The sequence below is a fragment of the Acartia tonsa genome, chromosome 11 (assembly GCF_053477335.1).
Source record: "Acartia tonsa isolate MP-2025a chromosome 11, ASM5347733v1, whole genome shotgun sequence".
In the NCBI taxonomy this organism is placed as follows: Eukaryota; Metazoa; Arthropoda; class Copepoda; order Calanoida; family Acartiidae; genus Acartia; species Acartia tonsa.
This window is the reverse complement of record NC_137270.1, coordinates 14,282,978-14,310,461: the sequence shown is the minus strand read 5'-3', so window position 1 is coordinate 14,310,461 and position 27,484 is coordinate 14,282,978. Positions and strand designations below refer to the sequence as shown.

At 31.7% G+C, this 27,484-nt stretch overlaps 2 protein-coding genes across 4 annotated transcripts in view; both read left to right on the top strand.

The window, feature by feature from the left end:
* LOC145331991 (FH2 domain-containing protein 1-like) overlaps positions 1 to 4,512 on the top strand; it is a 52,939-nt gene extending 48,427 nt beyond the window's left edge. For 2 of the 3 annotated variants that reach the window (XM_080176890.1, XM_080176891.1), the window contains 3 exons: positions 100 to 221; positions 2,180 to 2,218; positions 4,387 to 4,512. In XM_080176890.1, coding sequence (XP_080033016.1) covers positions 100 to 221; positions 2,180 to 2,218; positions 4,387 to 4,475 — 250 coding nt within the window. In that variant the 3' untranslated portion in view covers positions 4,476 to 4,512. Of the gene's footprint in view, positions 1 to 99; positions 222 to 2,179; positions 2,219 to 2,587; positions 2,637 to 4,386 lie in introns of those variants that run through there. The other variant, XM_080176892.1, reaches the window with a different exon arrangement.
* A 7,583-nt stretch (positions 4,513 to 12,095) lies between these two features.
* LOC145331643 (uncharacterized) lies at positions 12,096 to 26,936 on the top strand. Its single transcript, XM_080176420.1, has 13 exons — positions 12,096 to 12,193; positions 12,947 to 13,012; positions 13,969 to 14,014; positions 16,734 to 16,808; positions 17,611 to 17,661; positions 19,486 to 19,582; positions 19,961 to 20,095; positions 22,403 to 22,477; positions 23,904 to 23,994; positions 24,309 to 24,429; positions 24,881 to 24,931; positions 25,532 to 25,567; positions 25,891 to 26,936. Exons 1-13 carry the CDS (start codon positions 12,125 to 12,127, stop codon positions 25,962 to 25,964), a joined length of 987 nt encoding a protein of 328 aa, XP_080032546.1. The 5' UTR covers positions 12,096 to 12,124; the 3' UTR covers positions 25,965 to 26,936.
* Positions 26,937 to 27,484: the final 548 nt, after the last annotated feature.

Below are 27,484 nucleotides of genomic sequence, written 5' to 3'. Positions count from 1 at the left end.
AAATTAAAATAAGAATATTGAAAGAAAGGGTTAAGGCAATTGAGGAACAGAAATGATGAAAAATATGAAAATATGAAAGATTCTAAAAATAATTTTCAGACGCCCTTCTGAAGATTTTAGCTCGCATGAGAACTCTCCCACAAGCCTAGCAAGTCCTACTACAGGAACTATACCTGACTCAGCAAAGTTTAGAAAACCACTGAAAAGTTTCACAGAACCAGGTTAAATATATTTTCTAACAATTTCCTTACCAACTTAGAAATGGTACTCTCATTAAATTAATAGCAATTATATGAGATACAGGAAAAGAAAATGCTTTAATAATCACGACCGAGTGCGCCCATAGTATCTAGGGGCTCTATACTTAACGGTCGGGGGGGGGGGGGCGTTGAACGCCCCCCCATCCGGTTTTTTCTATCTCATTTTCTGTGTGTGAAAGATAAAGAGCCCAAACTGCTTGACTTTTTAAGTATAGGTATGACACATAACTGAGAGTTGGAATTTTTTGAATATCTTCATCCTGGCGGGCACAGGATGCCAGCAAACCTGGCAGGGTCATCCAGGTAAAGAACAAAAATTTGTTTTTGACTTAAACAAAGCATTTTATCTTACCAAAATACTAAAATATCCTCTAGTAGTACATCCTCATATTAAATACAGGTGTTCAAGTCAATTTCAGGTTCGAGGTATGATCCTGCAGGTCCTGATCCTCCAGGTCTCCAGAAATCTTTAAAATGCTCCTGTGGCCGCAAATTTTGACTTAGAGACTTCAAATTTTAAACTTAAGCTTTTCTAACATGTCTACATAATGTTTTAAAATTTCATAAAGATCCGCCGCCGTTTTCCCGGCAGCTGGCAAGTACAGCTGCGGCCGCTGAAACTTATGTTTTGATATTTAAATTATAAAATTTAAATAAAAATAAACATTTTCTGCAAAAAAAAATTACAGCCGTTTGACATTTTTAAGTAAAAAAGGACCTAAAAACAAAGGTTGTTAAATAAAAGGGTGAAGGAAGCGGAAATTGACCTTGACTTACTTAAGGTCGGAAATTCACCATAACACAGTGGACTTGCACAAAAAATTTTAGCCCTCTAGCTCTAATAGGAACTGAGATAATGAGGGGGGGCGTTGAACGCCCCCCCCCCCCCCTCCGACTGATTAAGGTGCGGCAAGGGGCCCGACTGTTAAGGGTTAAAGAGGCAAAAAAGGAATAAAACCATTAAAAGAAAGAACTCTGCAACTCCCCAAATTTGGGGCATTTTATTCCAAAAATATGTTTTTTACTTATCCCCCCATAATAATTGTGAAGGGGTATTTACAAAATAGTAAAAATAATTCGTACGCTTCCATTTTTTAGTTGAAACCTCTTCTCAGAGAGGAAGGGGACAATGTAAATTATAATTCTTTTAACTTTTTTTAAATTAATTTTGTTATTTGTTAACTTAAAATCTTTGTTAATGTTGTTTAGTATCATTATTGGCTTGTCTAAAGAACGGTGCTCAAACTTGTCGATCAATTATTTTATTCTACATAAAATTTAATATTACTGGTTTGAATTAATTTATCTCCATTGCATTGTCAATTAAGATCCTGGTTTTTCTTAATATCTAGAGGGTTCATTAAGCCCACTGAGATAATGTTTAAACTTTTAGTGATTTTTTCTTGTTAATATGGGGGCGGAAGTGAAATTCATTTTGGTTAATATCTTAGTTATTCTAAGTCATTTATCACATCGTAATTTAAACAGCTTTCTGCGGATTGAAAAATAAAAAAATATAAGATTAATTCAAGTTCATGATTTTTGTTTTATTATTAGTGGAAGATTTTGTGTAATACGATACAATGCATGTTTTTTTTCAGTAAGTCTGAGAACTGGTTCTAATCCAGCGGATATTAATCGGTCTCGAGGCCATACTGGAATATTCTATTCCTTGATTTATATACTGGTAGCTTAGACGTTAGCTAAGATAGGTTCGAAGAGCGTTATAAGTTGAACCTTCTGCTACTATGTCAGATGCGCCACTAGTATTAAGATTAGGTAAATGCCCTAGCCCAAAACACAAATATCCATGACCTTTGAGTCCGTCATGGTAACTTAAAATTCTAATTTAAATCATAAAGATTTGTAAAAAATTTATTGTCAAATATTTACTGTATAACTGTTTAATGTTGTTTTAGATATGAGCCCTAACCCCATGGCTAACCCTGAAAATTTAGGTAAGATATTTATAACTAACGGTTACGCCCTTAATGGCCTATAGGGGCCCTTGAGGGTAGGGAAGTCGCCCCCTCCCTTAACTTTCAATAGTAGTTTTAAATAGAAAAAGTTTTTTTTTGGGGGGGGGAGTGGTTACTTTTTCTAGGTGCGATTTCTGGGGAAAGTGGTGGTATCCTCCCCAAAATTATAAACATATTCAGGTCCTAAGAGAAGCAATCCTGTAAAGGAGAACCATATCGGTTCAGTGGTTAGTCACCCAGCCAGACAAATATACTTTTACATTATCCTAAGCGAAAACGCCACTGTAAAAAATACATTTTTTTTACTTTTCATTGAAAAGTAATGAATTGATTTTAATATTTTAAAAGAATTTCTGTCTAAGAAGGATATATTTTCATCTTAAACTAGTAAGCTAAGACTTGTGTGCTTTGGAAATGCTTTACATCAAGATTTATTTTTAAACAAGGATGACAACATCCATAAAAGCGAAGCTCTGAAACGGTAGGACAAACGGACATTAACACTTGTATAATGTCAGAACTGAATAATCAGAATGCGAATGTATAAGAGTCAAAGCAAAATTGTAAGTAAATTTGTTGAAAAACTGCTTGATACAGGATAATGATTATGGACATACTTACATTTAGGACTTGATTATAGAGTTGCTTCGCTTATAATATTGTACTTTGTTGTCCCAGGAATCAGTATACCAAAAATCAGACCAATCGGATAAATAGGTCACATACAAATTTGTTGTTAAAAATGTAAAAAAATCAACATGTTTAAAATAAACGTACGGACATTCTGGTAATGATTATAGAGTTGCTACGCTTTCTAACTCGTACCTAACTATTACAGGAATCACCATGCAAAATTTGAAATCTATAGGACAATTCTAACATGCCTAAATTAACGAAAAAAGCTATTTAAAAAAGTAAAAAAATCAACATGTTTAAAATGGACGTACGGACATTTTGGTAATGATTATAGAGTTGCTACGCTTTCTAAATCGTACCTAACTACTAAAGGAATCACCATGCAAAATTTGAAATCGATAGGACAATTCTAACATGTCTAAATTAACGAAAAAAGCTATCCGTGACGGACGGACGGACGGACGTACGGACGGACGGACGGACGGACGGACGGACGGACGGACCGACCCTAATTATAGAAAAGCTTCGCTTTTAAAAAGGATAATTGTATTTATAATTGTGGTAATAGTAATTCTGTGCTTTCCCATAAAGTATATGTTGAGCACTGAACCCCACCCATTTTTGCGGGTATCTGTTCTCCTTTACATGGCCCCGGGCCCATACCTGCGGTACCCTTCCTTTCTGTAGGGAAGGATACATGTGGGGCCAACTACCCAATATAACCTAACCTAATCTATTGTCAAGTAATATATAAACAAACTTCTAATTTATTTCAAAATTAACGTGAGTAGAAGGGGGGGGGGTTCAGTGCTCAACAGACATTTTTAGGAGTTGCGCCAGTAGATTTTATTCTGATATACTATAGTAATAGAGTTCCTACTCTACTATAAAGGCTTATTTTAGCTTTTAATCGAAAATGTATTATTTGTGCTTTATTTTCTCATTTATATATCTTATTATCATAAAATCAAGAATAACAACATCTATAAAAGCGAGGCTTTAAATCAGGCGGTATAAAAAAATATTAACACTTGTAAAGTGTTAAAACTTATATGCATTATTATATGAATTTGTAAGTCTAAATAAAATTGCAAGTAAAATTAGATGCTAAATTGCTAAAAATAAGGGGGAGTAAGTCACTCAAAAAACAGCCACGTGACGTCATAAAAATGAGGGTTTATCCATCTCTTTTTTAGGGGTTTTCTTTCCAACATCTCCTCTCATCTCCCTCATTTTTATGACTTCACGTGGCAGATTTTTAAGTGAATTTCTCCCCATACTAAAATACAGGATATTGTTTCAGGACATACCCACATTTTATCATTTTATTATCAAGATGCTTTGCTTATAATACTTTACCTTGTTGTCCTAGTAATCATTATTCCAGAAATTATGATAATTTTATTATGAATAATAAGTGATTGATAAAAAATCAGGATGGACGAACAAACGAACCGACCCTAATTATAGAAAAGCATTTTGTTTAAAACATGATTTTAAAAATATTTTAGAGGATTTCCTGTCAAAAATGGAACTAGGCCCCAGGAAAGTGAGAAGAAAGAAGAGTTCATTGGAAGCAAAAGCATTTTTACATAGATAAAATTTATTTTTCAGTATGGCTTAGAATCCAATTAATATCCGCTGGATAAAAACAAAAAACAAAAACATACTGAAAGATAATGTATAGCATCGTATAACAAAAATTTACAATGAATATTAAAATAAAAATCATATTTTTAATACCAGTTGTAATCTTATAGTTTTTCATTATAATAGTCGCGGAAAGCTGTCTTTGATACGATGCGTTAAATAACTATTCTAGTATGGCATAGAAACCGCTGGATTAGAATCGGATCTGAGCCAAACTGAAAAATCATGTATTGTATTGTATTATAGACAATTTTCTATGAATAACAATAAAAATCATGAAACTAATATCAGAATGTTAACCCAAACTTATTGCCTCTCGTGGCCCATTAAACTGGATTTATTCTTTTAATTTTGTTATCCACGAACAGCTGTCTATAATACGATATGATAAACAATTATTCAAATCATATTGTGTTTTCAATTTTGATACTATATTTCTTTTTTAAAGGATTTCAAAATACTTGTTTTTCTTATAGACAAAGATTCTTTATATTGCTTGTAATTGGTCGGTCGGTTTGTCGGTTGGTCGTTGATTTGGTAGTGCGAATGGGGCGCTTGTCCAAAATCTGTGGTATATGGAGATCGCTCTTCTATGGGTACTACTTAAATCCTACTTTTACTGAAATACCCATAGACATTCTCAAAGTCGGTATGTCAGTGAAGAATGCTTTTCCTTTTACTCCCACAAGTATAATACAAATTTGGTTGAACCCGTGGCAGTCCAACAAATACCCACGCATGATATTATATTGCTTTAAACTAAGAGTAAATGGCTGGTTATGATGTTCGATCTATATAATATAAGTATATCAAGCATATAAGAAGGAAGATGGTTTAATAAAGTGTATTTATATTACAAGTGAATCAGTTAAGTATGAAAGATACAGGATAGGAGATAATAAACATAAGTAGTGTAGGACAAGAGAGTGCCTAAGTCCACAGCATCTAATTGTGCATAGTGTTAGGCCTCTAACATAAGACCTATGCACAATTCATGCCAAGTACTAAGGAACCTAAACTTAAACTACAATGCATGCTAAATTAACTAAGTCTTTACCTTTAAGCCAGGAGAGAAGAGGAGAACTTTTTAGTTCAAGAGTTAGTAAATAACTGACTGATTTTAGAAGGTACAAGCTATAAAGACAACTTATTACCCGGATTTAATATTCTGTCTGTTCAATACAGTGTCTGTGTATGAAGCTTATGACGTAAATAGATCAGTGGATTTAGGTATGCTTAGTTTACATAATAGTTACATGGTTATTTTATCAATAGATACAAAGTTCAATATAAATATATAACATTAGTTAATCACATATAGATTACCATAGATAGGCCTGGTTTACTCATATATGGAAGTATATTGATAATATTAGGCCTAAAAGTGCATTAAAATTGCCTAAGGGTTGACCATTTTAGCTGTGTCTTATGCCCTGAAGCGCGAGCGATAATTACACTAAACTGTCAATCAAAGTTGGAGTAATATCTCTTGTAGTACCAATTTATAGTAGAGTATAAATAAATTGATCTAGATGTGAAGCATTTCTTTAAAAGGTTTGTCTGTACGTTCAAAGTATTTTGAAACTTAGATCTTGCATCTACAGATTTTCGAGCCGTATTAGCTCAGGGAGTATGGAGACATTGGACTTTAAATTTTAAGTGTATCTAAAGTTTTATATACTTAATCTGAAACCTGGTAACTCAAAAATTTTGTGTACTTTAATTGAATTTTGACATGTTAATTGTAAACTTGTAGTGTCAAAACTTTTCAACCGAATTATTTGAATCTAATATATAGAAGTGTTTATTTTTCAAATCATCATTGGGGATGTATATCTTGTATATCTCTGGGTATAGCTAAATTTTTAAGATTTTTAATTAAAAGCTATTATTAAGTATTATAGACAATTTTCTACGAATAAAAAATAATGATATTAATACCATATGATAGCCCGTGCCTCCGGCCCCTCTGGGATTACAAAACCAGAATTAATCTTTTAGTTCCAAAGACACTTTGAAAGCTTCATTGCTTTCCAAAATAAATATAAAAAAACATAATCGTTTAAAAATTACCCAGTCTCTTTAAAAATATCAATGATATTGAATTAATTTAGTGCAATATAATATCAACTCCTTTAGATCCTACATTTATCCAATTAGTTATATTTTAAAAATGAAAATGTTACGATTAAGTACGATTGTCATATGTTTTTTAAGTACAAATAAAATAATGCTAAAATGTATTTATTTATTTCAAGTTGTATTTATAAGTAGCATAGTAAAAATAACTAAATGCAATCCAAAAACAGAACAAAACAATCTATCAATGGATATACTATTACTTGGATCTTACACCAGATTCTCATGTTTTCTAATTAAGTTTTCTAAGCGGGCTAAAATACACCCCACCCCCCTCCCCATACTGGATTAACGAACTTTCCAATGAATGACAGGGGAATTGCAAGCTAAATTGACGAAAAATTTTCCCCATATATTCATGGGGTTGCGAAAAAATTTTGTTCTTCGTTCGCCAATTTACTTGTGGGCATGTCGATATTGAGGTTGAAAAAGTTTATAGTGCCTATATAAAAATAACGTCATACAATTATAATTACCAATGTTAAGTCAATACACAGACTAAATTACCTATTCCAGTTTATATTTTAATTAACCAATGGTAGGCCAGTATGGCGTCTTATTTATAGGCACTATAAAAAACCTTCTTTGAATGTGGACACCTCCGGGGGTTGTAAACACCCCCCCCCCCATACAATAAAATTACACACTCCCCTACGCCAACCTCGAATTTGGTTTAAGGGGGGTGTCTAAACCCTGTGCAAGCAACTGATTTCTTGTTATTAAGAGGACGAAATCTAGTGAATAGGACAGACAAATTGATACTTAGAGAAGCTTTATCAAACATAGTAACACACTTTAAACGAATGTTATTGTTTGCTTAGAAAACCACAGTTCTGTAGCTGTTCTAATATCAAAAGTACTTTGAAAGCTATAATCGTTTATGATCATTAAATAACAAAACAAGAATTGTTTTCATAGGCGTAGCAACTCTTTTTCTAAGATTTGTCCGTACACAACTCAATACATTACAGTATGTAAAACATTCTTGAATTCAAAAATAGCATCTTAAGTTTCGGATCTAGTGCAGTTTATGGTAAAATGTTCCTGGTAACGATTATTTAAAAATCTATGAATTTTAACTACCAAATGGTTTTTCGTGGCACGCTGTTTTAGGCGGCATAAGAATGCCTATACATAATCTTGAACAGCCAAGAACCAAAGTTGCATCTGAAGAAAAACGCGTAAAATAAGTCTTTTAATTATGTACTCCACGAGATAATAGTTCACAGACAAACGATGAGGGGTTTTTAAATATAGTCATTACCAATTTTATTTTATCCGAAATTTCAAACATAATCTTAAAAATCTTCATGAAAGTTACAAATTTGATATTTGGAAGTAAATATGTTTGTAAAAAAAAATCAAAATAGTAAAAAGTCCTTCTTTTATTATAAAAAATATTTTTGCAAATAATAATTAAATATATTGAGTAAGCCTGCACCGAACTAAGAGGATTATAACCGCTGTAATCCTAGCAATATACAAGAATAAAAATAATCAAAGGGGGGTCATCTGTGCTAATATTACCATTTATATCAACAATCAATGATAAAAATCGACAAATTAACATTAATAATTTAAAATTCAGGTTATTTTGATCATTGTTTGGCTTTAACCGAATAATTGTTATAGTTATGGTACCCGAATAAAACTACCAACAAACCCCCCAAAATTAATACTTTTTTTTACCACAAAATAACATTCAGGGTAGGCTTTTCTCACATTTTCTTAAGGCAAATTCCAATAAATTTATTTATGTCAACAATTATGATAAATAAAGTTACCACTTTTGTAGATTAAAATTATTGAGCAAAAAGGATTGACACCTTGGAACCAACCCATCAAATTCAATAAAAGTACCCAAATTTCAATCCAATGAATAAGATAACGTAGTTATAAAACTTTGGGTACAAGTTTGATTTACAGTCCAATGTCCCAACCCTCCCTATTAACATGTACACTATGTATACATTGACAAAGTATATTGAAAGAAAAAGTGATATTGTTCATTTTCTGTCAAAAGTTGAATTGTACCCCTTCCGTTTAGGAATCAGAATCCGGTTATTTTCCGTTGGAGACAAACCGATTCTGAAATGAGATGTATTCTGGTTTTATAGAAAACTAGCGGAGGTGGCCCTAACATACAGGTACTCTGTATTCAATTTGACATTGAATGAAAAAAGTATACTCTGAAACTATCACCAATCGAATATCGAAAATAAATGGATTAAAACATCCTGGGACCTCTGTATTTGTGAAGCTTCCAAAAATAGAGTACTCCTTTGGTTTAGATATTATCAAAATCTTAAGATAACTTTATAATTTCTATAAAATAGGATTATGGAATGAAATTCAAATAAAAATTACAATATTAATCAAATGAGGATTAATGTAAAAGTTAGGTACAATGCAGAAAGCATAGAATCTCTATAATCTAGTCTTTTAATAAAAGTATGACGTCAACATTAAGCAATCCATATTTAGGTAATATTTAGGATATATATATATATAATTTTCTTTCAGACTTTAAATACCTTGTATCTTTATATTTGTTAATGTTTGTATGTCTGACCCTCTGGTTTATTAAGCTTTGCTTTTCAGACGTGGTCATAAATGAATTTATTATTACTTGGATCTTACACCAGATTATCATGTTAGTGAAACTTATAGCTGGCTAAAATAACTACTCCACCCCCACTCCTTTCTTCTTCTGGTTAAACGAACTGACCAATAAATGATGTCCATGTGGACAACAATTTTTCCCATGTCATAATATCCACGTATATTCTATATCAATTTGTCATGCTTATTTATGTAAAAAAAAAGAGGCAAAACCAGATACCTTTTTAGTGTATGGGGGATATCATAACCACAAAAGTATTACAAGGTTGATATAATATAAAATGCGTCTAATATCAGGAATCTAAAGGGATAAGACAATGGCCGATAAATTGATGTACATCCCCAATGTTAATAATCAAAATCATCCCTTCTGTTGATTACAATTGGTGGTTGAAACTTTTGGACCAAACAATGATAGTCCCCAAAGTTGTTGAGCCAACCAATAAGAAAAAGTTCGTTCAGTTGTCAGAAAATAGAGACAAAGATAGAATACAAACATCATAGAAATAAACAATGAAATCTTTCTAAAATTAAATGTCTTTTAAAGCATGGTCGACAGGCCAAGTAATTTATATGTACATTGGATATTCATTTTACAGGAAATCTTCACAAAAAAACCAGGTGTCAGTCTTAAATAGTAGATGAAAAACTCAGATTTCCCTTTGCTTCAAAAATATTTTATAGAAAATTACAAGTTTTAAATTTTGGATGTATGTCAGATGATCTATAAGGCACTAATAAATTTAATTGTGTATGGTAATAATTTGCATTTTGTTTGGTGTGGGGGTGAGAAAAAGAGAGAAATATAGGCCCCCATTCAGGAGTTGGTTGAGCTCTCTGGCCAAAATTTAATTCCTTACTCATTATGGGTTAATGGCGCAATGGGTAGGGGATTGGTCTGGTAATCTAAGGGTTTACGGTTAAAGCCCCGCCACGTGCAAAATTAACTCTGATGAATTGAGTCATACTGATGAGCCCTAGAATGGCGAAACACTGTGTCTATGGACATAAAAAAGCGTGTATTATAGTGCGTCCTTAAAATATTTATTATCTTTATTTTATGTGGTTTTCATTTTAATAATGATGACAACTTGACAACGATATCATAGTTCTCAAATCATAAAATAAATTTTGAAAATTTCCATGGTGACTCCTGTAACAGTTAGGAACGATTTCAAAAGCACAGTAACTCTATAATCATTACAAAAAGTCCATACATTTACAGCATGCTAATTTTTTTGGCAAAATCATTTTATTTTTGTTTATCTGTTTATTGTAATATTGATTCCTATGCCAAAAAGGTACAATATTTAATGCAAATCATTTCTTTAATCAAGTCCTAAAAAGGCAACTATGTTCTTAAACAGTATCCTGTATTTATACAATTTTGAAACAAAATATATATATAATTTGCAATACTTGGTATTATTTATTTATGCGCTTTCCTACTCCTTGATTGGACTTTAATGTCAAAATTTTAGAATGTGACAATATATAGACTTACCAAAAACTAAATACTTAAAGAATGCAAAGGAAAAAAATCGCCCACAATTTTCATTTTAAACCCTACACTTTTGTTAAAATTTTGGATTTGGTTAATCTAATTTTTGCTCAAAAAATGACATAAGAAAATAATATTAAATTTTGAATCTTCTCACCTCTCCAGAGCACCACAGCTTGAGAACTAGCTCTTGTGAAGAATTTTGCTCTACCATAAGATTGCATATCTTATTACAAATTAAGACAGGTTTTTCTTTTAACTAAAGACCAAACCGTCTTAGTTACCCGAAAATTTAGAGGATAGACCCCTTAATGTTTATTTTATGATGGGGCATGTTGTGACCTTTCTATAATCACCTTAACCAAAGGTTAATTCTTAAAAAAACTTTTGCCCCACTAAAATCAGTGAGACAAACTAAAAATTTAGAGGGGATAATTTTGCCGCACTAAAATTTTAGTGGGGCAACAGTTTTTTTAAGACGATTCAAATTGTGAGCGATCGTTTTGTGTACACTTTAAATTTAAGATTAGCATTTGAAAAAAAAATGGCATCCATGACTTCAGCTCATACACAAAGCTTTGCAAAACATGTCTCAATTTAGTAGTTGAAATTTAAACATCGTTTTATATTCGACGTATTGAATATAGAATAGTGCTTATTTAAAAAAATATTGTGAAAGCGTATTACAGTGTACATACATGTATAATAAAGTTATAAAATAATTTAAATTTGCTAATTGTCCAGACATCTTAAGGGATAAGACAATGAACAAAATAAATTAAAACCCTGTTAAGGATAAATAAATCTGTAGATTAAAAGCATTGGTTTTGATTAAAGTACCCAACATTTTAATTCAATACATAATATAATTTTTCATAAAACTTTGGGTACCAGTATAATTAGCAGTCAATTGTCCCCACACTCCCTGCAATTGTCCTAATATATAAAGTTTTGAAATTCTACATAATTTACTTAATGAATCGTTTTTATTGCAGACTTGGATAGATCTATACTAGTTTAAATTGCACCACATTGACCTGATTATTTTGAGCAATTGACTGATAAAAAAAAACTGTTTCTTTTTTTATCAGTCGAGAGATCGATTTAGTTATATGAAAAAGCCAATCTTTACTGTCTTTTGAAATGTGCATCTCTTTAATTTCAAACCAGGACAATTGTGTTCATAAAAAGCAAAACAATGCCAACCTACATTGTTTATCATCAAAAGACTTTTGTAAAAAAAAAGTGCAAATCCTGTGTAAAATTATCATAATACAGCTAATCTGCAAATCAAAATATTAATTGTGTAGATCACAAATTTCAGATGAATAATCATAATGATGGAAAAACTAAATTCTGGAACAATTCTTGATGTTGAGTTGCTTACACTAGGTGTATGTTCATTGGTAAGTAAGGTTGTGGCTGTTTTAAGGGATAAGACAATGGCCGATAAATTTATGTACATCATCAATGATAATACACAAAATTACCCGTTCTGTAGATTACAATTAGTTGTTAAAACATTTGGACACTCAGCATAATGAACTAACCAGTCAAAATTCAATATTAGATCCCAAAGTTGGTGAGCCAACGTAAAAGAAATTGTTATTATAAATCTTTGGGGACTAGTATAATAAACAGCCCAATGTCCCCTCCCTCCCGGAGTTGTTTTCCCTTGTGCTGACATAATATTCAATTATTTGTGTCGACAAAAAGAAGTAATAATAAAAACCTTGGTAAATGATAGCATGCCTGCTTGCTGCGAGGGAGGCTTTGAATTCGAGTCTGATCCACATCGTGTCATTGAATATGGTACCTATTGCTACCTAATAGTGAGATAATTGGGAATACCTTGTTACAATACACAATTAGAACTTCCAGACAAAGGTCGGGCTACCTAAGGGTTGGTTGTCTGTTTGATGTTACTGAAACTAATATCCGATATTGTACGTTAGTCAATCAAATCAAATAGCGAAGCTGATATACCTTGAACTGAACATCTTGGTGTAAAATGTCAATTTATCATTTATTCGCAAAAAGACCAATTGAGGGTCTGAAAACATCTTATGTTAATTCTAAAGCTATTAAGTGCTTCAAAAATTAGCATTTAAGTAAAATGCATAAATTAAAAATTAGTTTAATTTTACTATTTTTCAAAGATATCATTGGCTTGCTGTGGAATTATACTATGGGAGATAAAATTCTACCTTACATCAGAAAATCAGGTTAAAAATTGGTTTTATCAAAAAAAACAAATATTATCAACTGCTGCTCAAAAGTAGTAATTCAATATTCTTTCTCGTAATTAAAGAAATTCGCTAGAAAGAAGACGAAGAAAACTATCAAAAAAATCAGCATGTGACGTCATAAAAATGAGGGATTTTCCATCTCTTTTTTAAGGGTTTTCTTTCCCACTTCTCCTTACCTAATCTTTTTATGACGTAAGAATTTTTTTGAGGGACTTTCTTCGTCTTCATATAAAACGAAAAATTAAAAATAGTACTTTTTAGAGCCAGTTTTATATTGAAAGTAAAATGAATAATAAATTCCAATTTTGTTGGCCCTGACGGAGATTAATTATATAATTTTTATTTTATCAGCCCGTGGAAAATTACCTTTTATAAGCTACGACACATGATTTTTCAGTATGGCCCAAGACAAGCACTAATCTAGCGGAAAATTGATCGTATTCGGAGTTATACTGGAATAAAAAAAATAAGACCTCTTTAAGTAATATCTAAAACCCTGTTTTCGTAAGTAGAAATGTATATTATCCGTTCTTCACATAATCTTTGAAAACCTATACTTAATCTAAGTTTTCTATCGTGGCTGGGGAGGGCTAAGACAGCGAAGGATAACATTACAATTTTAAAAGAAATGGCAATGTATTAATATATTTTACAATTGGCTTTTGTCGGTATATTTGTTGGTCTGCTAGGTGAAGGGGGGAAGTCCCTATTTTAAGATTAGGTTTTTTAAAAGTAAAAGTAAATTTTTGGGAGGAGGGACTTTTTTCTAGGGGCGATCTCTCTTTGGGAGGGTACACTCCCTCAAAATAGTTAAAAACCTTTCTAGGACCTATAAGAATCTGCATAACAGGTGTAGAAAAGATTATCTATAATTTGCTCTACCCCTGTTTTTCCAATAGTTTTAAATACTTAGAAAAACTTTTTTTTCATAGGACAGACAAATTTATGATAGAAGTGTTCTAGTCTTTGCTATTGCAGGTGAGGAAATTTCAGATTTTTAAAAATAATTTGGCCGTTTTGTTGTTGTTGGACGATTAGGCATAAAGTGAAGCATCATATAGTGTCTAATAAAAAATGACGTCTTACAATACAAATGATCAATGATAGGCCAGTATACATTGTAATTGACCAATAGTAAAATGTAAACTGGCCTATCATTGGTCATTTGTATTGTATGACGTATTTTTTTATTAGGCACTTTAAGCTGTTTCGCATAATGTTACAAACGAAGCAACTCCATAATCAAGTCATAATATGATAGGTTCTCATATTAAGCATTTTAAATTCAAGCTATTCTACGATAGATAAATTAAATATTTTTAAAGAAAAGATAGAATTTTGTATAATTGTATTTGTACCAGTCAAGTTCCTTTTTTATTATTGAATAAAAATAAAGTTAGCTTATTATATCTTACTTTTAGCTTTATAAAATACATTTAAAGTTTAACAATTTTTAGCAATATTTGAATTTGTATACAATCAAACGCTTTGTTTAAGTCAAAGTGACATAAATTGGAATATCCTATTATAAGCTTCTAGCGGTTTCGCCCCTATAGGCCTTTAGGGGCACTTGAGGACGGGGGAGTTAAATCCTATAACCAATTTTTTTGGAGGGGGGGGGAGATGGAGTAATTTTTTTTCTAGGGGCGATTTCTCTTTGGAGGGTGGTGGTACCCTCCCCTAAAAATAGTAATAATCCTTCCCGGGACCTATGAGAAGCTAACCTGAGCTCGATCTTTAAAACGTTTATAGGTGATTTAAACCGGGGCGATTCATTTGGCGCACCATCAAATTATTAATATCAATCTTTAAATCGAATTTGCATGGGCGATTTGAATCGGGCAGTGGCGCGGGCCCGGCGCGGCAACGCCACTCACCGAGTGGTATTGCCGGTTTAAATCGGGGTGATTTATTTAATAAATAAATATTTTTTTTTAATTACTTTAATATTTTATTGCAAAACTATTGTGAAAACATTTTTATAGTTATTTTTAAAATAAATTATATATTAATGTTTTATATAAAATACCATGCTGACACGGAATTTTACATAAAATGCCTTACTGACACGGCTTATGTAATAAAGTTGTACTGGCGCGGATCGATATTTTATTGAGTGTCGCAAGCGATTTAACAACACCGCGCCGAAAATCTTTTAAATATCAATGTTTTATAGGCGCGCTGTGGCTAACCACCAGCGCACCTACAAATCACCTCTGAATCGCCCCGATTCAGCGCACTATAAAAACGATTTAAAGATCCAGCTCTGTTAATTTTCAGCGGTTAGCAAGATCCTTCGCTACAAACAAACAAACAAACAGATAGACAGACAGACATCGTTCTACTTTGTAATATAGATATGTTTTATAAGAGACTTATTCTATATCCTGGCTCTCTCTAACTGCTGAACATATTTAGGTTTCTATAAGTTTTATATAGTTTCAAAGGCTACTTAGGTTCAAGAACTGAAATGGTTTTAGGATTTTTTTCTTTATCATCCATTCCTTCTTTATTGTTAATTTTCTCTATAAAAAAAACACTGACTAATAACAGTTGCAAAAAAATGTCTGAAAAATAATGTAAGCATTGAGTGGGGTATAGATTAGTTGGTAAAATTGATGTGTTAGCATTACTTTTCTATTTGCCTTAGAAGGACACTCCACTACTTCAATTAGTAAACATTTTATTATACTTATAAGGTAGGGAAAGCAAATAAAAGTCTTAAACCATCCCTTGGATTATAAACATATAAAATGTAATAGTTTAAAACCATCCCGGGACCTATGTAAAGCCTTTATAAAATGATAAAAACCTTACTACTTCATATTTGGGCTAAACATTTATGACTTTCAGAATATACCTTTTTAGTAGTTGTTGCTAAATTTACTCAACGCAAAGCTAATGAGACAGAAGGAGGTTTTTTTGGGAATGTTTTTACATTAACATCTGTAACAACCTAAAGCAGTAATAGTAAAACTAAATATTATACAATTAATTCATTTTTTATTGTATGTAAGACAAATTTAATCCTTTTTTTTAATATTTAGTAGTTTATGAAGATGTGTAGCAATATAAAGAAAATATCTTAAAACCGAGACGCTATCACACAGAGTTCCCTTTTGAGCAATGATATCCCCCCCTATCCTAATTATGATATAAATTAGTTTGTTTAGCACTTTAGGTCAAGCCAGGTTAGGTTGTAAGTGCTGTGTAAGGGTTAGGATATAGAAAAAAAACTTCCCCCTTCCCTTATATTCAATGTTATTTCAAATTAATTTGGGGAGGTGGGGGGGGGGGGGGTTAGGGGCTACATGGGCATCATACCGACAAAGGGCGAGAATAGAGTTTCTATTTAATCATAAATGTAAAACTGTACTTTCCATTTAAATCAATACCTTTTTGTTATTACTGTGCAATTTATGGGGACTTGATATTCCTTTTTTACAGGGCGGGAGGAGACATTGGACTTTATATCAATTAATCTGTTACCCAACGTTTCATTGCAACTGTATCTAATTATGTAACTCAATAACTTTAAGTTTGTTCTTATAATTTTGATTGGTTTTTAAAACTAGCAGTAATATCCTCAACCAATAGTTATAAACTACATAATAGGATAATTATGTTTATCATCAATTGGGAAGCATATACATTTATCCTTCATTATCTTATCCCTTAAGATCCCTGTTTTTTTTAGGAATAATATTTTCTGGTTTCCACGCTCTGTTTCTGATAGAGCTCCAGAGTAATGAGAATGCTGAGCTAACAAGGAATAGATATAGTACAACTAGATGATAACCCGTGGCCGTGGCTCAACACGTAGCGCATCCGCTCGTCGTCGGGAAGGTGATAGGTTCGAATCTCGGTCCGACACCGCGTCATAACTAAAGACGTTAAAAATGGTTTCCACTGCTACTATGTCAGATGCGCGACGTAAATAGTTAGAGTGGGTGGAATGCCTTGGCCCAAAACAGGCGCAACTCGCTACCATGCACAGTTGGGACTATTCAGACAAAGGTCGTGCATCTCAGAGAGTTGGTTGTCTGATGGGTGAATGGACGCTTTACACCGCAATCATAAGTATTGTATGTATGTTTCAAGGTGCGTGGAGAGAGGTTAGTACCTGATAGGACACCTAGCCCCCTAGAGTCTTAACTTAACATCTAGATGATAAAGCTGGCCGCAAAATCCGTCAATCTCAAAAAGGAAATTCAAGTAAACACACATCTTTGTTTATTTTTTGTTATATACGATTCATTTAAATAATATGAGCGTAGAAATTTTTCGAAGATATAATTTCGGCAAAGACTGTTTATTCTTAGAAATTAAACAATGCATTGCTGACTTATTATTTCACTTATACTGTACATTATACGAGGTAAGACATTTGTGCATGTTATAATTTACAAAAGAAATGCGACAAATTAAAGCAAACTCATTATGCGAATGAAATGAAGATATAACAGCCATTTCGTACACTTATTAACCAATGAAATGGCCGGCTTTTTTCATCACTGTTATCCTATTGGCTAATTTAGAGAGTGTGTATCTATATTATATCTATTTACCAAGGATACTCACAGATATCAGCAGAACTTTCTACACAGTCTTTCTTTATGCAAGCAGTAAGTATATACTTGCATTTTATCTCTGTTTTAGGGGTTTTCTTTCCTACTTCTCCTCTCATCTCCCTCATTTTTATGACGTCACATGGCTGATTTTTGAGTCACTTTGTCCAGTTACGTTTTTGTTAATCCTATTCGATAGGGGATATGATGGGTAACTAAATAATCACTTTTCCAGGATGGGGGAGGACGGCTAAAATGTCCCCCACCCTCTCGCAAAAACTATAAGGAAATAAAGACAGATACCAAAGTTTTTCATCCTTAAATTTCAGGAAGGTTATATTAACACTGTGGTAACGTAATTTACCGTTCAAAACGGCAATAACGGTATAAAACCGGAGAGAGTAAAATAGGTGCATAATTTGATAATAATTGCTTGAAAAAGGAGAAAACAATCATGCCCAAATTTTTTTTAAGGTGTGTTGTCACCCTTCAAAACTCCCCACCACCCCCCCCCCCCCCCTCCCCCCACGTTCCGCAATCTCATGGTTGGACACATTTATGAGGTTGTAGGTTTGGGCAGGTATTGCCAATAAATTACTGTATATGTAGATATTATTTTTTGTAATTGGAGCAATAATATATTACTTTTTTGTAGCTGCAAAAGTGGTAAAGCTATCTCGTTTAAAATAAAGAAAAAACAAGATGACAACATCCATAAGTAGCGAAACAACGAAATTCATAGATAGACGAACGGACAGAGTTATAGCGCAGATGTTTTCAATACATAGTTACATAGTAAGTAAGAGTAAGCTTTGTAGAACAAGATTTGCATAATGTAATTTTTTTGTATAAGCTTGCTTTGTAAAACAAACAAGGAAAAAAACAGTAAAAGCAAAAAAGTAATGAGATACTTCATGGTTAGGTTGTGTAAATAGTTTGTTGATGGTTGGATAAAAAGAATATAGTTGGCGATATATATTTACAAGCGGCTACGTTAATAGAGGCCTCTAGGAGCACTTAAAGGAAAGTGGGGAGGGGGGTGAGGTGTGAATCTCCACTATTAATTTGAAATAGAACAAGGATGACAACATCCATAAAAGCGAAGCTCTGAAACGGTAGGACAAACGGACATTAACACTTGTGTAATGTCAGAACTGATAATCAGAATGCGAATGTATAAGAGTCAAAGCAAAATTGTAAGTAAATTTGTTGAAAAACTGCTTGATACAGGATAATGATTATGGACATACTTACATTTTTAGGACTTGATTATAGAGTTGCTTCGCTTATAATATTGTACTTTGTTGTCCCAGGAATCAGTATACTAAAAATCAGACCAATCAAATAATTAGGTCACATACAAATTTGTTGTTAAAAAAGTAAATAAATCAACATGTTTAAAATGGACGTACGGACATTTTGGTAATGATTATAGAGTTGCTACGCTTTCTAAATCGTACCTAACTACTAAAGGAATCACCATGCAAAATTTGAAATCGATAGGACAATTCTAACATGTCTAAATTAACGAAAAAAGCTATCCGTTACGGACGTACGGACGTACGGACGGACCGACCCTAATTATAGAAAAGCTTCGCTTTTAAAAATAATATATTTTGATATTGAGATTTTGGGGTGTATTCATTTATTTCTGGGTGTGATTTCTCTTGGGTAAGTGGCGGCACTCTTTCCAAAATAATTATTAATCATTCCTGGACCAATGAGAAGCTTCACTGTAAAGGAGAACCATATCAGTTACGTGGTTAGCAAGATCCTTTGATACACCCAGTCAGACTGACTTAAACATTTTTTAACTTTTATATAAATGATTAAATAAATTTTACACGAGAAAAAATGTCTTATTTATAATGAATATTTTAGTTTTAGTGCTATTGAGGTCGCAGGTTCGATTCCTTAGAAGTAATTTGAACAGCAGTTTCTTCCTAATTATTCCAGCATCTTGTGTTCTTTTCATTGGGTAAGTTTTCCCTTATTTTTTGTTATCATACCCTAATAAAAAAAAACCAAAGACCAATGAAGAAATTTTAGGGAGGGAGGGGACATTTGACTATAAAAGTTACACATAGATTTATAACGATTTTGGAAAGTTTTATTAAATTTCGATTGGTTGGTTCCAAACTAGAAGTTCCATTTCTTTAACTCACTATTTTAGTTTGCAGAAGGGGTATTTTGTTTATCATCAATGGGGATGTAAATAAATTTATTGCCCATTTTCTTATTCCTTGAAATCCCTGGGAAAATCGTAAAAAACTAAAAAAAATCGTATATCAATTAAAAATACTTAAAGCAATTTATTTTCAAATTTTCAAAGCCTATCAAAAAAGTTTATTTTTAGATTGCTACGAAGTTTACTCGTGGTGTCGACACAGTATTCTGTCTCTCTCCACCTTGCTACCTCGTCAATACTATTAATTCTTCACAATATTATACCTATAATGTCCATCATTATATTCTTCACAAACTATAAAAGGTAATTCATTTCTTTCAACGGATATTATAGAATAAGTGGATGTATTAATATGGGAAAATGTCATTTTAGGTTGCTAATATGGGCCTTATTTTACTGGTAAGTTCTTTCATCTAGTAGGAAGGGAGGGGGTATCGTTAATTTAGTCAGCTGCGATAATCACTTTATTAGAGTACATGAAAAATTTGTCCAACATCAAAGTTGTATTATATCGATTTTTCTTTCACTTCATACAATATCTTATGATTTTTGAAGCGACGCTTCACCACAAGTTTGAAACTTGATTTGTTTTCATTTAAAGAGAAATGCAGGGAGGGAGGGTACATTGGACATTGTATATTACCCAAAGTTTAAATACTATGTTACTTTTTTCGTTGGTCAAAAATCTTTTGATACTTTAATTATTTTATGTTGGTTTAAAACTAATCGTCATTGGAAATTTATATCAATTAATCAGCCATTATCTTATCCCTTAAGATCACTGAAAAAATGTTATAATTAACTCTAAATAATTTTCAGTACAAACCTTAGAAACTCGTTCTGTCACCGGTCGGCTCAAAGTATTAAAACAGAACTCAGATTTATAGTTAAATAAGTTATATTTACCTCAATTTACTCAAATCAATGGCTTTAATTACTACCCAAATTATTTATTTTTATTAATTTTCATCTTTGCAAATGATTGAATTCGTCCTTGCTTCCAATTTTATTATCTTTTCTAACAATAAATTCGCACTATTATATGTAGCAAAATATGATACGTATTTTCTTTGTTCTATGGGGCAGAAACATATTCTTATTTGTTATCTTAGAATAAGTTATATAGAATTTATACCATGTTATACCATGTTACATAGTTTTACCAATTTGTCATCCATTTTTTTTCTTTTAACCCATTAAGCAAGCACAAAAACAATACCATTTTATGAATGTAAAATATAGAAAACAAAAAAATAAAGCGGTTAAGAAAGAAAAAAAATATATTGACTGTTTTATAATCAGAAAATGTTTTGCAAAAAAAAACACAGCTAATGTTGGACATTTAGCTTGAATATGAGTGAAGATCAAAATGAGTAACTTTTGTACATTCCTGCAAGTATTAAGGTCCAGCTTAGTGACTATTGTTTTAGGGTTAATATTGGTGCTTCTTATATGTGTGTAATAAATGATTTTGTAAATGCAGACCTTTTTTTGCTGCCTTTCTACCTACATGTACTCTATTGTATATATTTTTCCTTGGGTACCTATCTTAATTCTATTACCTATTACTCTTTTTTTAGAATTTATAGAGAGCGTTCACAAGTTTTAAAGTAACTCACTAGAGTCTTTAAGATTTAAACCTGTAATATTCTTTAAAATTATACCTGTAGTCTATTATTCTTTGTTCTTTGATTGTAATGTATAAATTTGTACAGAAGGCTTACCGAGGGCTTTAATATTCTATTTACTAGTAAGATTCTATAAAATCATACCAGTATTGTAGTCTATTATTCTTTGTTCTATGATTGTAATGTATAAATTTGTACAGGAGGCTTACCAATGGCATTAACATTCTATTTACAAGGAACAACCTATACATTTATACCTATATACTAATCTATTATGCTTTGTTCTATGATTGTAATGTATAATTTGTACAGTAGGCTTACCGAGGGCATTAATATTCTATTTACTATTAATATTCTATAAAATTATACCTGTATTGTAGTCTATTATTCTTTATTCTATGATTGTAATGTATAAATTTGTACAGGAGGCTTACCGAGGGCTTTATGATTTTTACCAGTAACAACCTATACAATTATACCTGTATGCTGGTCTATTACTCTTTGTTCTATGATTGTAATGTATAAATTTGTACAGGAGGCTTACAAAGGGCATTAATATTCTATTTACTAGTAAGATTCTATAAAATTTATACCAATATTGTAGTCTATTATTCTTTGTTCTATGATTGTAATTTATAAATTTGTACAGGTGGCTTACCAGGGGCTTTGAGATTTTTACCAGTAACAACCTATACATTTATACCTATATACTAATCTATTATGCTTTGTTCTATGATTGTATTGTATAAATTTGTACAGGAGGCTTACCAGGGGCTTTGAGATTTTTACCAGTAACAACCTATACAATTATACCTGTATGCTGGTCTATTACTCTTTGTTCTATGATTGTAATGTATAAATTTGTACAGGAGGCTTACAAAGGGCATTAATATTCTATTTACTAGTAAGATTCTATAGAATTATACCAGTATTGTAGTCTATTATTCTTTGTTCTATGATTGTAATGTATAAATTTGTACAGGAGGCTTACCGAGGGCTTTATGATGATGTCCTGCAAATGGATATCAATTCTTATTTCTGCTCATATTGTTACAAGGTACATAGCTGTGATAGATAGATAGATAGATAGATAGATAGATAGATAGATAGATAGATAGATAGATAGATAGATAGATAGATAGATAGATAGATAGATAGATAGATAGATAGATAGATAGATAGATAGATAGATAGATAGATAGATAGATAGATAGATAGATAGATAGATAAATAAATAAATAGATAGATAGATAGATAGATAGATAGATAGATAGATAGATAGATAGATAGATAGATAGATAGATAGATAGATAGATAGATAGATAGATAGATAGATAGATAGATAGATAGATAGATAGATAGATAGATAGATAGATAGATAGATAGATAGATAGATAGATAGATAGATAGATAGATAGATAGATAGATAGATAGATAGATCGATAGATAGATAGATAGATAGATAGATAGATAGATAGATAGATAGATAGATAGATAGATAGATAGATAGATAGATAGATAGATAGATAGATAGATAGATAGATAGATAGATAGATAGATAGATAGATAGATAGATAGATAGATAGATAGATAGATAGATAGATAGATAGATAGATAGATAGATAGATAGATAGATAGATAGATAGATAGATAGATAGATAGATAGATAGATAGATAGATAGATAGATAGATAGATAGATAGATAGATAGATAGATAGATAGATAGATAGATAGATAGATAGATAGATAGATAGATAGATATATAGATAGATAGATAGATAGATAGATAGACAGATAGATAAGATACATGGGATAAATGAGCGCACGCTATTCTAGGAGTGTTGGAATAGGCAATATTAACCAACTCCCCCACGTCACCTCCACAAAAATTTTCCATCATGTGTTAGTGTTGGTTGCCCCCCCCCCCCTTAAATAGATAAATTAACAAAACAAAACTTGTTTATTTGATAGTTGACTGTACAACAGTCTCTACTCATTGTTACTGTGTAAAACTTGTTTATTTTATAGTTTACTATACAATAGTCTCTACTTATTATTACTGTGTAAACCTTGTTTATTTTATAGTTTACTGTACAACAGTCTCTACTTATTCTTACTGTGTAAACCTTGTTTATTTTATAGTTTACTGTACAACAGTCTCTACTCATTTTTACTGTGTAAACCTTATTTATTTATAGTTTATTGTACAACAGTCTCTACTCATTCTTACTGTGTAAACCTTGTTTATTTTATAGTTTACTGTACAACAGTCTCTACTCATTCTTACTGTGTAAACCTTGTTTATTTTATAGTTGACTGTACAACAGTCTCTACTCATTCTTACTGTGTAAACCTTGTTTATTTTATAGTTTACTGTACAACAGTCTCTACTCATTCTTACTGTGTAAACCTTGTTTATTTTATAGTTTACTGTATAAAAGTCTCTACTCATTCTTACTGTGTAAACCTTGTTTATTTTATAGTTTACTGTACAATAGTCTCTACTCATTCTTACTGTGTAAAACGTGGGACTGTCACAATGTCAACAATACTGATGTTACTCCTTTCAGACAGGTCACACATATTTTGAAAATGTAGGCGAAGCTGCTCAATAATTCATTTAGTCCCTTACTCTATGCGAGAAATGTGATTTTGACAACATGTATTGTATTTTATAATCCTAGGACAACAAGGTACAATATTTTAAGCAAGACATCCAAGTAAGCAAGTCCTAAAGTATGGCAATAAACAGAATCCTGTATTTAATTAATTTTGATTAAAATTTAAACAATTTTGTGAAGACTTATAGATTAATAATCTGCATAATGAGTTTTGAAACTTAAAATGTTAATGTTTTTTATGTATGTTGTCATCTTTGTTATATTTAGGGCCTAAACAGCTGGAATACCAACCTGATAACTGGGATACATAAACCAGAGGTAGCGCAGCCAATATCTCTGTACAAACCATCCTCCTCAGTCCTACCTCTCATTATCACATCAAGACCAGGAATTTGGCAGATGATAAATATATAAAAGTAGTGTGATAAAGTTACTCAAAATCTTCCATGTACGGTCATATAAATGAAGGATTATCAATATCTTTTTTAGAAGTTTCCTTTCCCACTTCTCCTCTCATCTCCCTCATTTTTATGACGTCACATGGCTGATTTTTAAGTCACTTTGTCCCACTACATATAAAATCGACAATCATAAGAGCATTGCTTAACTAAAAGACAAAAGGGCAAACGGCCATTAAAAATTGTAAAATAATTGAGACTTGATTAATTGTTTTTTAATAAAAGAATTTATGCACTATTGGCATTATTCTTAATCGTTTCAGGAAACACCATTTCAAAAAAATTAATAGGATCATTAATCATTATACCATATGAAAGTTTGGTATCGAAAAATTTTAAAAACTTTATTATGAATTTTATATCATCTGCATTTTTGATCAGATTATTACTCAACAACTGATTATCAGCTGTTAACTCCTTTACAAGAACTAGGAAAATTAGAATAATCTTTCTAGTTTGGCTTTGAAACCAATTTACATCCACTGGATTTGGTCCGGTTCTGCATTAAAATATTTATTAGAGGATGGAATAAACGAATATAACACTTGATGAGTGTCATAACTTTATAAACAGAATACTAAATTATAAGTCTAAACATAATTGTATGTTAATTTGCTGCAAAATTGCTTAAATACTGTTTTAGGTTAATCTATTCACCTTTTTATAGGCTTATATAAGTCATAACTTAAATAAAAGAATACTAATTTATAAGTCTAAACAAAATTGTATGTTAATTTTCTGCAAAATTGCTTAGATACTGTTTTAGGACAATCTATCCATAGGCTTTATAAAGAACTTTATTTACAGATTTAGTACTTGATGATAGCCAATAGAGAGGCTTCGCTAAAAAATAATTTACCTTGTTATCCTATGAATCATTACTCCAAAACTCAGATAAATATATCATATTGAAAGTATTAACGGATATTTTGACTGTGACCGACGTACAAACATACACTTATTATAGAAAAGATACTCTACTATTTAAAAAAAGCATTTTTTGATGAAAAAAATATTCTTATTGAAAACTAGATGAAGCCGCTACTACTATAGCAATTATATCAGAAGGTAAATACATTTCTAATATGGCTTCGAAACCGATTAATATCCGCTGGATTAGAACCAATTCTAAGCCACACTGAAAAATCATGTAGCGTATTGTAGTATATACAGTTTCCTACGAATATAAAAATTTACAATCATTATATTAGAATCAGTTTTGTCAACCCGTGCATTCGGCATCTCGGGGCTAACAAAACTAGTTTTAATCTAATAAATGTGGATTTTTATGTCCGCGGAAACCTGTTTATAAAACGATGCGATAAATTACTATTATCATTCATTAGGTGTTTATTTTTCATATTGATTAATTAAACTTTCTTAATTTTCAGTTATCTCGCAGATATTGTTGACGAGTGTCCCAGTTTCATACTTAGCAACTACCATGTATTTCTTCAAATGTTGAAGTTTGTCCTTGTCATGTATGTATATTGTTTGTTTATGAAATCTAGTTAAACACACAACGCGTGTTCTGTAAAACTTAGTTTTTGTCACTATAAAAATTACTAAATATAACACTAACCAAATTGGTTTATTATTTTATATGTTTGATTTAAATTTTTCAAGGTACACTATTTTCTATCTATACTGTAATGCTGAGACATGCAGAGGAGGGGTGTTTCCACCTCCCTGACATTCCCTTGTTAAGAGGGGTCTACACTCTACACCCTCCTAAAACAGTTAATTTACCACCGATTGTTCGTTGGCTAGGTAGGGTGGTGTATCCACCACCCTGAAAATAAAATAACACCCTTCTTCTTCCATGTATTATACCCTCAACTCTCTACACCCCCGAGTTTAAGGGGGGAGTAAAACTTTTCATATGGAGTCCTTGAAAAACTCCTCTGCAAAACCCTGTGTACGCCCTTGGTTTAATGACTAATAACTTATGTAGTCTGTAAATGCATTAGATTTTATGTTTTGCCTGTTATGCATGTTTGTCAAACTGTGATAATTTACCAAAGAATTTATTGTTAATATTGTAAATGAATTGTATAATATTATAGTTATTTATCGCATCGTATTATAGACAAAAAAAAACATAGTCAAAAATTCCAGTTTTGTTAGCCTCGAGGGGCCGTAGGCATAGGTCAACCAAATCAATTTAATCGTATAACTTATATAGTTTTCAATAAGGCACAGAACTGGATATAATCCAACGGATATTTATCGCATTGTAGCCATACTGAAAATTGTTTTCCATGTTTTTTTTTATTATTATTAAAAGAGAAATAAAATTTAAAAAAGGATTTTCATGATTTTCTATGCTATTTTTTTTAAACTGTACATAATAAAAGATTATTATTTTAGTATTTATAGGATTTTTTCTATAAAAGGAAGCAATCAGCCTGTATGACATAAAAATACATTATGTTACATGTATACTTATACATTTATGTCCCCCATGAAATAAATTATACAATAATAGGAACAGGGTGTTTAATATATATTTCGTTCTCTCTGTTTTAGAATTTTATTGGCCATTTTTTCACAGAAATTATTTAATTTCATGCAATTTAATGTTTAAGATAAGTATGAAATGTCTATGGGGAAAATGTAAAAGGGGCGTCGTAGCTCAGTGGTAACGCACTGAGTTACGGTGGTGAGAGTTCGAGTTCTAGTCCCCATGTGGCAACTCGAATTTCTCAGTCGCAATTCATTCACGCAACTTCCCCTTGGTTGTGTAAGAAGGGTGATAATTGGGTAGTTTGGATGCTCAATAATCAAGTACATAATATCAGTACAACCCTTACCCAAGCTCCTCTGTGGAGAGCGTCATTCATTACGGTGACTTAATTTGGGACACCTGCCATACTCGGCGAGGGTGAGGTAATAAAGAGTAGGTCCCTTGAGACAGCGGGTCAAGTACTTGTGCTTGAGCGTGGACCTTGAGCTAGCCCTAGTGCTAGCATACAAAAGTGTCTC

Bases quoted from the DNA above. Each gene is read 5' to 3' on its own strand.
- LOC145331643 (XM_080176420.1), top strand. From the start codon at position 12,125: ATGATGGAAAAACTAAATTCTGGAACAATTCTTGATGTTGAGTTGCTT. The intron at 14,015-16,733 runs GTGAGGAAATTT...TGTTTTTTTTAG, and splicing joins TCTAGTCTTTGCTATTGCAG to GAATAATATTTTCTGGTTTC. The intron at 23,995-24,308 runs GTCACACATATT...TGTTATATTTAG, and splicing joins ATGTTACTCCTTTCAGACAG to GGCCTAAACAGCTGGAATAC.